The sequence below is a fragment of the Vitis vinifera genome, chromosome 12 (genome assembly GCF_030704535.1).
Source record: "Vitis vinifera cultivar Pinot Noir 40024 chromosome 12, ASM3070453v1".
NCBI lineage: Eukaryota > Viridiplantae > Streptophyta > Magnoliopsida > Vitales > Vitaceae > Vitis > Vitis vinifera.
This window is the reverse complement of record NC_081816.1, coordinates 2389345-2404237: the sequence shown is the minus strand read 5'-3', so window position 1 is coordinate 2404237 and position 14893 is coordinate 2389345. Positions and strand designations below refer to the sequence as shown.

The following is a 14893-nucleotide window of genomic DNA, read 5'->3' as shown; positions in this document are numbered from 1 at the left end:
AAAGACTAATATCGCTACCCTAGATCAAAATGGAACTAGATTGCAGGTTGTACATTATGAAAATGGTATAATGCCAACTGCATCAGATGAACACTAAGGTACCAATTCCAAAGGGCAATCATCCTCCATTCCCAGGTTGCTTTCGGGAAGGTCGTCCATAGGTAGCTGGCCTCATTGCCAAAACATATGTGGCATGCCCATTGTTGAACAGACACCAAGGAAGAGAAGCTCGAGTTCTCAATCCGTTTAGAGTTCTCTATAATACATTGTTAGTATATTTCTATAATATATTGATATCTCAAAAGGAATATATTTGAATAAATTGTATATTGTACATTGTACATTGTGAAGAAGAAATAATACCCCCTGAATTAGATGGACATCTGAAGGAGAGAAAAGTAGGAATGTCAGACACAACACAGCATTACCTGGCACACCTATTATCAGAAGTACAACACTATGAATGCCTGCCAAAGGAAGAGAGGATCATATTATTAGCTTACCCAAAGGCATCTATGTTCTTATGCCGTTTCTCCATCACTATGATGTTTCAAGATGAGTGAGTACCACAGCTAACAAGCTATGTCACATAGAAAGCTTCATTTGCCTTGATTACAGGAGTGAAAATATTGGAAATAAATAACAGTTTTCTTAATCCCATTGTTCTAAGATCTTGGGGCAGATACACTTGATGCCTAGCCAAAAACCAACACAGCTGCATCCCATAAGTGTACTGAAGACCATGTACACAGAACACTAAGCTTTTCATATTTCAAGTTATGACCAAAAGTGCAGCTCATACAACCAAGTTTCTGATGTGTTAAAATATCAATTATTTTAACTATTACATCATATGGTTGGACTCTGTTTTCTAAAAATGCCAATTAGCAGGTTATCGCAGATTCTTTCCTTTTACAGTACGAACAGGGTCACTCTGTTGCAGCTTAATCAAAGAAAGTGCAATGACCATGGCAATGGAAAAGTTCCCTTCTACGTCTACATGAATAATATATGTTACCTTCTGAGAAAAGCTCACTCACTCAATAACTCTCTTATTTGTATTTCAAAAAAATAAATAACTAATAATAATTTCTCATCCCATCCCACCCTTTCTACAAGAAAGTTATATAAGACCAACAGGGGGAAGTTAGAGGAATTGAAGCGGATGAAAAAACACACGAAAATTCCTAAGAATCAATCCGCCAAAACTAACTTATCAAACAAATTGCAAATTGAAAACACAAAAGAATATTAGAATCACAAAGGAAATCATCAAGTGAATTGAAGTTAAAACGCAACCTTAGTATTTATGCATGCTTCACCCAGTGACCAATAACCATTTTTCCATACATATACACCATTTCAAGAAACGTTTAGCCATCTCTTTCTCATTTCATTTCAAAACAAAATGTCCACCATTCTAACATGCCATTTCCAAATTGCTTAGAACAGGTTTTGAGAAGGAACAAGAAAAAATAGGATTCTCAGAACCATTTTTATCTTACACAACATAACCAACAACATAATCAGAAGAGAAAACTGAAAAGCCGAAATTAAGAGCAAGGATTTGCATCATGGAATAACAAGTTTCTTGCCGGCATAGATGGTGTCCCCGGTAAGCCCATTTGCCTCTTTAATAGCATCAATTGATACCTATTATTAGATGTAAAAAGTCAATCATTCAACTTAATAACCAAGAAACTACAACCAAATTCGAAATTCTAATTGTCTCCTTGTTTTATTTCAGCTGAAAACATTTCAAACAACAAACTTTCTTGAGAAAAAATAACCAGAAATGCATAAGACATTATGCATTATAAAAATTGAGGTTTGCACTATGCCTGGTAGTTAAGAAAACTAATACAAATCCCAATCAAACTTTGAATTCAATGTTTTATGCAGTTTCTGTTTCCTAAAAAATGAAGAACCCAATTCATCTATGTAAGTAGTTGGACTAGGCAACAGTTGACTCAGGATCCAAATACCCTAAAACTCAAATTATTTTTTCTTTTTTTCTTTTTTTCACTCTTCCCACATTTTCTCAGAAACCAAATCCAGCATTAAACAGTCATTCTTGATCGCAACATTTTCCCAGAAAATATTGTCATGGAAACAAACAGACAAGAAAATCATGACAAAAGAAAGAGAACAGAAAAAATACCCCATGTTTTCTAGAGAGACCCCACAGTGTATCTCCCTTCACAATATCTATCGTCTTCTGCGTCGACTCCCGAACCTCCTTCTCCTTAAAACCCCCAAAGAAACGCACAAACACACAGGAAAATTCAAGCAAAAATCCATATAATATATAAAATATTTTCCAAATGAGATGTGTGAGCTGAGTTACCTTGAAGATGGGTTCTCGAGAGTGGGATGGGTCAGTCGGTTGACTTGGTTCAGTCACTGAGTGGGTTAGGAGTTTGTTGTTGTCGTTGTTGCAAGAGTTGAGAGCTTTGAGGATGCTCATGGCGATTCCAGAGAAGACGAAGAATCCGGCGGTTTTGGCGACGGCTGCTTCCTTGGAGTGACCCTCGCCGTTGCCGGCACCATGCTCGCCGGCGAGTTTGTTAAACGCCTGGCCCATCTGGGTTCAGCTTAGGGTTTTAAGGTTCTCTCAGAAGTTTTGACGCCAGGCCCTCCGCGAATCGGAGACCCACGCGCAATATTGCCAATCTCCTAGGGAATAGCGAATACGTATCTGATGCTGAATTTGAAATTAGACTTGTAAATTCTGGAAACTTTAATATTGACTTTTTTACTTTTCTTTACGGTATTAAAAGAGTTAATTTTTTAATATCATAGAATGGCCTTTTTTTTTTCTTTTTTTTTTTTGTTATTAATATTTGATATGATGGTTAAATGCATTACAATATCGTGGCATCAAAATCTTGTGGGTTAGGTTAATGTTGGGAGAGCTTTGGGAACCTCATTGAACCGAAAATAAATTCGATTTCTACTATAGTTGAGGAAATTTTGATAGTTCATTAATTAGTTGATAGATATAATCCAAAACATGACAATTTCATATTCAAGTGCGTAATTTCTAGCCTCTTACTATTCATGTGGTCAAACCTTTGGTGCAATAGATTAAGATTTTCTTTGCTCTTAATAAATGTAATAGTCCCACAATTGTCTGTTGTGTTGTAAAGAGTCACTCTTCTTATGGTCACTTGAAAAAGTTGTCATATGGTCATTTTTTAACACTACCCAATAGAAATAAGATTATTTCTTAAGTTAGGAACATGTCAGACATTATCCTAATTCTATACAGACCAATTGAGTTTGATATGCACTTTACCTTTACTAATAACTATTGGGATAAAACTTTTAAAAGCAAAACATCATACAACAAAGTTATACTTGACTTTTCCCTTGATATCTCTTATTTGTAATGATATTAAATTGAACAGTTAGGTCTGTATTATTTGTATTATACATGACTCGAGTACATTATGAGTTGCATAGAAGATCTATGTCATAGGTTCTTTGTAAGATTGATAAGTTGTTCATAACTAGTTCATGAACTTAGACAATCCATATAAGGTTGTAGTGCACTACCTCTAAATTGGAGATATAGTTGATCTTGGTCCTCGATATGGGTTTCTTATGGTAAATGTACTAATATGATGGTTACACATTTAACAAGACCTATGATGAATCATGATATTAACTATTAAGTAGTCAGGATTCACCAAGCTACTATATTACATAGACTCTCAACTTTGAGGGGATATTAAGTTTATACTAAAATTAATAAGAAAGTTTAACCTATGGGTGAAACCAAGTAATAGTATATTCCCAACAGATTGGGTCATTATTAATGAAGGTTAATGACAACAGGTATTCTCGATAATAACACTATGATATCTCATAGGATTAAAACAATGTGTCCTCTTAGGCAATCCTAAGATATGTGATCATAAAATTTGTGGCCTTATAGTAATTCTTTTAATGGAATTTAACATATACTCTTTTTGAGTTAGAGTGTGATAAAAACATAATAAGAAGATCTATAACTCATGGATTGAAGAGATAATCTTGAGAGGTTGATAACACTTACTGTTAGCCCAAGGTTCTCCTAATTAAGTTTTGATGATAACAAAACATGGTTAAATGTACTAACTATTTTAAATCAAGTTGAGTTTCAAGTGTATAAGAAGAAAATAAAAATAGGATAAGTTTGGTTTTCACAACTACTGATTTTGATCTTTGGGATGTCATTAAAAATGGTCACAACATTCCTTCAAAACTAGATAATGGAGCTATGATTCCAAAACCTAAACAAAAATGAGATGAGCTTGATAAAAGGAAAGCTCAATTAACTTTCTATATTATGTTATTGATAGAAATTAGTATAATTGTGTTTGTCAATGTAAATCAGCTAAAGAAGTTTGGAGTTTCATTGGAATAACTCATGAAGGAACAAATCAAGTAAAAGAATCTAAAATTAATTTAATTATTCATAGTTATGAATTTTTACAAGGTTCACGAATATTGCTAATGGTCTTCAAGCTTTAGTAGCCAATCTAATTTTAGCTATTTGTATTGTGAGGGAAGTGGGGTGTGAGAGTATGAAGGAAAAAAAAGATTTATATATGAGTAGAGAGAATGGTGCTTCTAAGAAATGCCAAAGATTGCCTTAATCATATAGTCAATTCCCTAGCACTTTTTAAAGCGCCAACATTCATAAGCATCATTATATACTCCACTAAAATGCCAACATTGAGGTATCTTTTCTATGCTCCATTATCCATCCATTTTTTCTCATAATTGTTGACACTTGTTAAAAACGCCAAGAATGAAGCATCCTTAAATAAACTTTTTGTAGTAGTGATAGAAGTGATAATGTTTATATAATCGATATTAAAAAAATATGATGGTCATGGTAAATTTTTTCAAGCATGCATGATCAAATTAAAAGTTGGTTATGACATAAGAGGTTAGGACATGCTAAGTGTTGGGATTGAGCCTTAGAAAGCATAACATGATGTAACAAATTAAGATTCGTTTATAAATTTATTTATTTATGTTTCTTGGTTTTCCATTTACTATTTCATATGTATTAATTGATTATTTAAGCATATATGTTCACATTACTTACATTATACATGACTTAGGTGTATTAGGAGTTGTATAGAAGATCTAAGTCATGGGTTTCTTATAAAGTAATAAGTAGTCCACAGTCGGTTCATGGATTTAGGTAATCCATTTGATTATGTATTGCACTACCTCCTAATTGAAGGGATGACTTGTCCTTCTCATTAGGATGGTTTTCCCATGATAAGTGCACTAGTGTACGTGATACACATTGGACAGAATCTATAGTGAATCATGATGGAAGGTTATCGATTATCATGATCCACCAAACTATTATACTGTATGGACTCTCAACCTTGAAAGGATATTAAGTTTACGCTAAAGTCGATAGGAGGCTTTAACTTAAGGTTAAGACCCTAAGGTGGTCATATATCCATATAGATTGGAACACTATTGATGGAGGCTAGTGACAATAGGTATTCTCAATAGAGACATTATTATATTTCATATGATTGAAATAGTGTGTTCTCTTAGGTGATTCAAAAGACTATGACCATAACATTTCATTTAGTGGAAATTTGATGTATGCTCCTTGAAGTTAGGGTATGTCAATTAGTCATATAATAAGTGAGATGTATGATTCAAGGAATAGATAAGTAATCTTGATAAGCGATAACTATGGACACCAATTTATGGGAAGTTTGAATGTAGTGGATAGTAGGTCATGCTCTCAAACTTTGTTTCATTGTTATTTACATAGAATATTGAAGTGTAGTTAACCCTATGTAGTGACATGTTAAATCAATTTCAAAATTGGATTTTAGGGAAGCCAATACTCCTATGGGTCCCCCTACATGAGTTCATATATCTTAATGACACGGTTTATGAGAGTTGGATTAACTTTAGGCTTACTTTATGTACAAGGGTGTTTTGATAATTACATAACGTTGCACAGGAGTTAGTGAACAAAGTCTTTGAATTTAATTAATTGATTAATTAGACAACCTTATTAGGTTAATTGATCAATTGTGACCCATTTTGGGTTCAATTAAATGACCCAAGCTTTTAGTAGACTCAAGTCACTTAAACCCAATTAGGGAATCTTATAAATACCCTTTTAGGGATTGGGGTTTCCATTACTTTTTAGAGTGTCGTTTTCCACCTCCCAAAAGAAAGTAGTCATAGCTTCCTCCCTTTCCAAATACCCACCTTTTAGAATGCAAAGATAAAAGTTAAAGCCGTTGAGTGAAAGATCTTGAGTATATGAGACTTCCAGATACTTTAGACATTTTCTTTATTATGCGGAATTGATTTAAGAATATCCAAATCACATATAAAGTTTTCTAAAGCACTATTATTCTAGATCTTAATTTAAAATTTTTTTTTTCTACAAAATGAAGGATTAATAAGGCTTGAATTTCACCATCAAATTTGATGTCAACTAAATTTAATTGATCAGTGATCTCATTAAATTCATTTAGGTGTTGCTAAAAATTCTTATTCTTTAGCATATTCAAATTAAAGAGCTTCTTAATTAGGTATACCTTATTTGTTGCAGTGTTATTCATACATACTGGTTAGGCAGACGATGAGGGATGTTTTTGTGTTCTGGTTTTTAATATTGAAGGCAATCAATTTCAATAAGGTTTATTTAATCACACCAAGAGCTTTGCAATCAAGCAAAACCCATTCCTTTTCATCCATCTATTTTGGTTTTTTTTCCTAGTAATAGATACAAATATTTCTAGTATAGATAACCCTCCATTTGCATCTTCTAGAAATTGAAATTTGTACCATCAAATTTCTCAATTTTGTATGAACTATTATCTGATCCCATTATTTATGCTCAAACGGTGATTGGTTAAACACGTCAAAGCCTAGGATTTGTGAAATTGGGTGCTCTGATACCCGTTGTTAACTTAACTAACACACACACACACACACACACACATATACAACAAAATTAAAGAACAAATGAGACTTTTAATGTGGTTAGGTGATCAATGTAATCCATACATCCATAAAGCACATCGACACTCAAGAATCTACTAATCAAATAAAAGAGAAAGACTTACCCTCTCCTTTTAATTATGGCCACACTCTAATTTTTCTCTTTAAAATGAAACCCTAAATTATAAGAGTGTTAAAAATACAATATGGACAAACTTGACCAAGACATCCCCTACGTAGTACAACAAGATTGATTCAAGCTTCATATTGAACATATTCTATCATTGTTCACCAAGATTTAAGACAAACACATGGCATGATTTGAAGGATCCCTCTTTGAGTTGATTGGGATGAAAACAAGAGAAGGATGCAAGAAGAGAGAAGAGTGAAAGAGAAGTAGACATGTGAAAATCTTAAAGGAAGCACTTGACATAATCTAATGTGATGTTTAACCTATAAACACAATAAATTCAAAGATGAAGAAACTTTGAGAAAAATCAAGGGAAACTCTAGAGAAATTTCTTCAACTAAACTTTGAAGAGGAGGGCTACAAATGTGAGGCAAGCAAAAACTGGACTGAAGAAAGCCAAGTCTTCATCAATAACAATACAACCATCAAAGGCATCCTTTGGTATATTTTCTCTTTTTTTTTTTTCCCCTCTTTCATTCTTAATTTTATCATTTGTAAACATTGGTTTTGTAACCTACACCATCATTGAATTTATGTACTTGTAATTTAATATGCATGTAGTTTGTATGGATAGGTTACATGAATGAGATTTAAGTGTTAACCATATGGTGGTAACTTTTTTTATGAATTCAAGATATAATAGTGTATCAACTGCATGTGGGGTTTTCATGTTTTTATTGTTTCCAAAACATCATTTAATCCACAAGGTTTTTCAATGAAAAAAGGGAAAATTGATTGAAAATAAAGCAAAAGCGAAATGGATTGTGATATAGGAATTCTGATGCCATAGGTTTAATATTGGTTTTCATATCAAAAGACAATTTTAGAAGTTTGAATTAGTTTTAATTACGATAGCAAAATAAATAGAGATAATGACAATAAACTCTAGAGCCTATCCATGTAAAAATACAACCAAGTATTTATAAATCTTATTAGGCCTACCAATGAATGGTAACAAAAAACTTAAAAGAATTTGGACAACGTAAAAAATAAGAAGTCGTGCAAAAAATTGCATGAGCGCTTGAGCACTCTCTAAGGGCACTTAAACACTTATTGTGGACTCTCAAGCACTCCTTATTAACTTTGAATTTTCTAATTTAGTTTCAAGTTCATTACTAATCTAAGCTCACGATACATTTCAAGTATATCTTCATAAGCCCACAACCATGAAAGTTGTAATTTTTTTTTTTTTTTTTTTTTTTACTTTTTTATTATGTATATTAATTTAATTTCAATCATAGTCGCGTACACACCACACGAAACCTTGTGATATCTTCTTATTATGCACGTTAAATTCAATTATTGTTGTACCCATCTTTGAATTCTTTAGGGTTTCTTACTTGGGCAAGCGACTACTATTCCTTTCGAGAGAGATCATACGTAAGATTTAAAAGGAGAGAAAAATCCAAGAGTGTGGGAGAAAGAATTATCCACGCAATGCCACGTGCCAAATGTCAGAAATACGTAGTGTAGCATGAGGCGATACAGATTTTATTATAACAAATGGCTGTGGTGATGCCATGTCAGCAATGCCGCCTTTCACGCCAAAATTTCTTCCACCTTAAAATTTCCTCATATTCCCAATTTAACCCACAAAAATTATCAGCCTTGTTTCATTCATAACTTCTTCTTCCTCCTCACTCCTCTGTTACAAACCCACAACTTCCCACTCTTTAATGGCTCAATTGCTCTCGCCCGTATGCACAGACTCTCTCAAATTCCAAAACCCATTGCATAATTTCTCCTCCAGGAGCCCATACCCCAAGCCCACCAGAGGTTGGACTAACCTCGCTCATTCTTCCCGCCGGAGATTCCGGGTTGCAGCCGCTGGCCAGGCTTCTTCAGAGGCGGTGGCAGAGGACTACTATACAGTCTTGGGCCTGGTAATACTTCATTTTTCAATTCACACACATGTATATGTATATAAGCATGCATGTGATAGTTTTTTTTCATAGTATTTTAGAAGTGGCTTTCTTGAGTTTTGAGTGTAGAAGTAAATTTAATCTGTGGTTGCTCTCTTTTTAATTCTTGCTTTCTGATAATTGGTTTGAAGAAGATAAGTTCTTCTCTCTTCTGAGTGAACTATCCCCTAATTCTCAGGATTTGATTCTTTTTTGCAAGTAATTTCAATCTGTGGTTGCTCTCTTTTTAGTTCTTGCTTTGTACTTTATATGATAGTTCTGATAATTGGTTTGCCCATATTACCAGCTTCCAGATGCCACACCAGCCCAGATTAAGAAAGCCTATTACAATTGCATGAAAGCTTGCCATCCGGATTTGAGTGGGGACGATCCAGAGAACACAAATTTCTGCATGTTCATTAATGAAGTCTATGCGGTGGGTTCCCAAATTTGAAATGAAATGCTTCAAGCTCATAGTCAACTTTTGTGTGCTGCTACTATAAATGGAGTATTGCAGTGCAGGTGCTCAGCGATCCTGTGCAACGTCTGGTTTATGATGAAATTCATGGCCATGCATTGACTGCAATCAACCCTTTCTTCGATGATTCCAGTCCAAGGGATCATGCATTTGTGGATGAATTTAGCTGCATAGGTATGTGCAAAGTTTTCATTTCTGGTCATACCATTATCGAGTTTTTGACTCCTTGTATTGCCACTATTGTTATAGCTAGATTCTCTCTTACACATGCTCGCTTTGAACTCTCTACTGGAGAACAGAAGTCTCTGATCCTGAGCTTAAGAAATCTTACTGGCTAGGAAAAAGACCAAATATAGAAGCTTATTTCCTTGCGACTAATTTATTGGTTGTGATAAATACTGGAAGCCAAATATTCTAATTTTCTTCATAGGCTGCAAGAATTGTGCCAATGTTGCTCCGGATGTCTTTGGAATTGAGGAAGACTTTGGAAGAGCCAGAGTATACAGCCAATGTGGGAAGCCTGAATTAGTTCAACAAGCGATTGATAGTTGGTAGGTTCCTGCCACTTGAATATAATCATGGTATTGATGATATGATTTGTTTTGTGGCTTTTGTTGAACTGCTGAGTTTACTCATAAGAAAGAACATCATCAAACCACAATCATGTTCTCTGCTGTCCCTTCTGGTAAAATCCAATATGCTAGTTCTTTGCAATATTTTAGTGTTATTGAAGTATGGTATTCAAGCCTGTAGACTGAAGACAAGTTATCATTATTATTGTTAATGGTTTACTTAAGATAAGCTGAGAATGATATTTCCAAGAGACAATGTTGTGTGATCATAGATCATAATATATATCCTGCTAACACTTATGGTCTCCATCATTCTAGCAAACTCAAAACCTTTGGACTGCTGAGACTTATGGTCTCTGTCACTCTAGCAAACTAAAAACCTATGGAGCTAATAATCTTGGGGAGATGATGGAGGCATGCATAGTTTCTGTTAGTCTGCTCCATACTCCTTTCTCTTACTATATAATGAGTTTTGGCTCTGATTTATGAGAATGATTGGACTATACTGCATTCTTACTAAACCTGGTGAACTTTGACAGTCACCCCATACATGAATATTTTTCCTGCATTCCCCTTACCAAGAGGCACATGTCTGAGATTGGATGGTCAGGTTTAGCCACACACATCTCAAAAATTTGAAAATACAAAGCTAAAAAATGAAAAGAAAGAAATAAAGAAACATATTTGAGCATGGAAAACGTCTTTGGCAAGACCACATGAGGTTTCACTTCTACTTGTGATGATTGTATTCCATTCTTACTGCAAGCTGTAATAACTGGTCTCCCTAGAAAACTATCTTTGGTCCTGTTTTTAGTTTCATTGATTTGGGAATTTATGGTCACTAGATGAGATATCATAATTGAGCAACTTAAATGCCATGTCAAATATCAAGAAAGGTTATTTAGGTCAATCCCAATGAATTCTAGCTTGGTTCATGATAACATAACATTCATCAGACGGCTTAATTCCTTGGGACTTGGAGCAAAACTGAAAGTCCAGTTTGCATACACAGTATGAAGTGTTTAGTCTTACATCCTATCCTTTTTTCTTTTAATAAAAACCCAATATGGACATGAATGATCAATGAGCTTTGTTTCTTAAATGCTAAGAAGTTGATGTAGTAGATCATTTCAGACAGTTGGATAACTAAATCTTCTTCGTTGCAGCCCAGTTGATTGCATCCATTGGACCTCTGCTGCACAATTGTCATTGCTGGAAGACGAAATGCGCAGGGTAGAAAAAATAAATGTAAGGCCACACAACTACTATGCAGTTTCTTTTCTTCTGACTTTATGATGATGACATATATCTTCTTGATCTGATATCTTCAATTTCTTGTATTAACCAATTTCATAACTTCTTCAATGAATGGTAACTTATTGAACTTTTTTGTATACAAAATATTTTTTTCCTGAAATTTAAACTAAGGATGGACTGTTTTCCAGGCCTGGCCTAGAATCCCCTCATAAAATGCATTTATTGGAAAAGAATCCATATTAGACCTCAGCCTAGCCTAGCTTGATCAACCTGTGATAATTCTAAAAATCATGCATATGATTAGTCAAGCTGAACTTGATTTGTAAACTTTGTATGTGGCTCTCTAAAATTGTTGATCTTATTCAAGGAACTTGCGTGCATGATCTTTTACTTGCTAAGAGAGTCACGGGGATAGTGTTTCCCTAGGTATTGGGCCTGGTAACAGGAAAAACTCTCCTCTGGCTTTTGTTTTTCTTTTCAATCATGTAGTGGTTCAAGTTTCTTGTGAAGAAAAGATTAAAAAAAGATTTGTCCCTCCTAACCAAAAAATTAAGACACTGTCAAAACGTGGATTTGATTAATAACATGCTTGATGATCCAAAATAACAAAACCTTGGCTATTCCGGGGGTTTCAATGGATGCTTGATTTGACATATTTATTCTACTTTATGGCTGATATCTTTTGAAAAACTTTACATTTATGTTTGTTATGTAAACATATTGTTAAGGATAACTTTATCCGGATAATCTGCAAATACCACTGTGGTTGCAAAACTTTACATTTTGTTATGAAAGACACACTAGAGAAATTTTTCTCTAATTTCACACGAAAATATTGTATGTTTTGTTTCACTTCTCATGCTCATGCAAAATAAAGGTTTAATTTGCTAAAGCAGGTTTTGTTTTCAATTATTTATCAGGTTGCATTGATGCTCTCAGGCATGGGATCCGGAGCAGTTGATGTGTTCAGAATGGTGAGTGTTATTATTATTATTATTTTCATCTGATCATGTCATCCTGTTTAGTTGGCAAGTGAACTTGGAACTTCTCTAAGAGACTTATTTGAATCTTTACAAGATCTCTTAGTTTTAGGGCTCATCTTTTCAGAATCCTCAAATAAAAACAGTTGAACTGTTCCTGAAATTTACTCCTCTTCATTATTGGCCCAGAGGTTCTTATTAACTTGCACCTCTCATTTGGCAGGCAAGCACCCGTTGGGAAAAGAGGCAATCAAAAGCCTTGGTATGAACTCTGACTTGTCTGTTCACCTTCATTTACATATCTTACTTCGAGCTAATTCTTGGTTAAAAATTGTCAAGGCTCAATGGCTAGACATTTTGTGTCAAATTGAATAAACTTTTCTCTGCAGAAAAATACCAAAAAAAATGTGTTTTTAATGGTCTAGCCAGGTCTCGTTTGAATGGTCATCAGATGTATATGACAGTTGCCAACACGAAGGTTCAGTTAAATGACTCATATTTCCAAGAATCTTACAGAGCTAATTTCTAAGCCATGAGGCAAAAACCCGAAAACACTTTTAAACTCTTTAAAAAAAATTGCTAAAAAACATGACTTTATGCCCTTGTAACCCTGTCTGCACAGGAGTTTAGTTATTTCAGATTGATGATTTAAAGTTGGGACACTTTCAGATTAAAACCAAAACTTGACAAACCCTACTGATGAAAACTCAGTAATGTTGCATGGAAATGTGATATCAAGTAGTGTTTAGACAAACACAAAAAACTAAAGCGGATTTAAGAATGTTATCCTAATAGAAAGGGGTACTAGGGATTGTATCTAGGACCTGTCATCCACAACCCAAGTTTCTTAGTAACAAGTAATTGTAGTATTTTGACGTAAATACCAAATCATTCCGAAAGGAAATGGGATGAGGGTGAAATTCTATTTGAGCTATTAACCCACAAATTTCTGAATGCGTTGATCTAAAGAATTTTCTCTACAACTGGCCTACTTTTTACTCTGCTCATGTTGATTTTAGTGCATGGAAGAAATGTTCATGATGTACATTGCTTAGGTAATATAGACTCTTAAAGAAAATGATATATATGCATTTATTTTATTATTTCAATTGGAAGGTTTGATGGGTGAAGGTGCCAAATTTGTTGCAGGAACAAGCTAAAATAAGGATGATGAAGAAAAAAGGTTCTGATAAAACTGAATCTTACTGGAGCAACCTTTGGGGCAGTCCAAAAGACATCCAAAATAAAGGTGAGAGTTATTTTTGTAGAAGGAAATCGCTAATATTTTAATTCATATGATTGACGAGCATTTTGGCAGTTTTCCTTGGCAGCATTTTATAACCTCTTTCTGCTACTGGTATATTTTGCCTCTCTGTTTAATGCTTCTACTGCTAGTTCTTTCCAAGCATCGCTAGGGAATTAGAATTGGTTGGTAAGGTGGAAAAGTGTTGGGGAGTGTCGTCTGTAAAGCTAAATGAAAAAATTGTCTTGATATAAAACTACATTGAGGGAGGAGAATAGGTAGTCCAAACATTTATCCCTAAAATTAAATTTTTTCTTTCTACTTAATTTATATCCTGAGATCAACAATGATAAGTGTTCATCAATCCATGCACACAAAAATTCCAATCCCCCAACCATTAAAGACTTTATTGAGGCTTTAGTGACTAAAATTCTTGACGTTTAGGTTGCCAAAAGATTTCTTTCAAGAATGATCTTGAAATGTTGAGAGCTTGATCAGGGCAAATAATGACATTATGTTTCAATAAAGCGCATGTATCACCTGATAAAGAATTAGCTTTAGATATTTATATGCAAACCCTAGGTGTTCAAATTGGACTCTAGTATGAAAGTGGTAAAGAAAGCCTAAAATGTCCAGACATGGGAACACATGGATTCATGAAAGATAGCACTAAAGGAGTTAATGACAAGATGGGGGGGGGGGGGGATAGTGGACTGAGGTTGTGATATACTTTACAATAATGGAGGTTCATGACAAAGAATGCTTTGGCTGTTTACCATTAAAAACAGTGTGAATAGAAAATTGAAAATATCTGATACATTGTTGTTGCAGAGGAGGAAGTGAAGGAGAGAGCAAAGAGAGCTGCAGCAGCTGCTCGAAGATGGAGGGAGTACTCAAGAAAGGGTGCAGACAAACCCCCCACCTTCAAGCTTCCAGAGGCAATCTCCAACAAGAAGGAAAAATGACCAATGATTCTTGATACCCTTTACCTTTTTACATTCCTATATTTACTTGTAATCAATATATCTAAAGATGGTTAATGGAAGACACATGTGATGAATCATGTCCCTCATGTAATTTATATGTAAAACAAACCCATTGATCTGGGGACCTTGTAATTATGATCAACCTATTTGCCATGAAACAAATTAATGAAGCAGAAAAATAAAAGTGAATTATGGAACGATTTTGTTTGTAATTTTTCTGAAAGATAAGGTGGTTAGATTAATTATATCCCAAGTTAAAGTAATAACTCTGATGAACAAATGGGTGACATTGTATACTT

The 14893-nt window shown here is 34.3% G+C and overlaps 2 protein-coding genes across 2 annotated transcripts; one reads left to right on the top strand and one right to left on the bottom strand.

Annotated features, from left to right (window-relative positions):
- Window positions 1-1360: 1360 nt before the first annotated feature.
- Window positions 1361-2730, bottom strand: LOC100265970 (uncharacterized). The gene is made up of 3 exons (XM_002281928.3): window positions 2348-2730; window positions 2162-2245; window positions 1361-1653 (listed from the first exon to the last, which is right to left on the bottom strand). The coding sequence occupies exons 1-3, from the start codon at window positions 2582-2584 to the stop codon at window positions 1573-1575; spliced, it is 402 nt and encodes a 133-aa protein (XP_002281964.1). The 5' UTR covers window positions 2585-2730; the 3' UTR covers window positions 1361-1572.
- A 6032-nt stretch (window positions 2731-8762) lies between these two features.
- On the top strand, window positions 8763-14791 carry LOC100260760 (chaperone protein dnaJ C76, chloroplastic). Its single transcript, XM_002281940.4, has 9 exons — window positions 8763-9060; window positions 9386-9514; window positions 9601-9730; window positions 9987-10107; window positions 11295-11376; window positions 12306-12359; window positions 12589-12627; window positions 13515-13614; window positions 14440-14791. Exons 1-9 carry the CDS (start codon window positions 8854-8856, stop codon window positions 14571-14573), a joined length of 996 nt encoding a protein of 331 aa, XP_002281976.1. The 5' UTR covers window positions 8763-8853; the 3' UTR covers window positions 14574-14791.
- The last annotated feature ends 102 nt before the right edge of the window (window positions 14792-14893 follow it).

Excerpts from the sequence above, each read along its gene's own strand:
- LOC100265970 (XM_002281928.3), bottom strand. The coding sequence starts at position 2,584 with ATGGGCCAGGCGTTTAACAAACTCGCCGGCGAGCATGGTGCCGGCAAC. Across the intron at positions 2,246-2,347 it reads CTCGAGAACCCATCTTCAAG|GAGAAGGAGGTTCGGGAGTC; the intron begins GTAACTCAGCTC and ends GGGGGTTTTAAG. Across the intron at positions 1,654-2,161 it reads GTCTCTCTAGAAAACATGGG|GTATCAATTGATGCTATTAA; the intron begins GTATTTTTTCTG and ends ATCTAATAATAG.
- LOC100260760 (XM_002281940.4), top strand. The coding sequence starts at position 8,854 with ATGGCTCAATTGCTCTCGCCCGTATGCACAGACTCTCTCAAATTCCAA. Across the intron at positions 10,108-11,294 it reads CAACAAGCGATTGATAGTTG|CCCAGTTGATTGCATCCATT; the intron begins GTAGGTTCCTGC and ends TCTTCGTTGCAG. Across the intron at positions 13,615-14,439 it reads AAAAGACATCCAAAATAAAG|AGGAGGAAGTGAAGGAGAGA; the intron begins GTGAGAGTTATT and ends TTGTTGTTGCAG.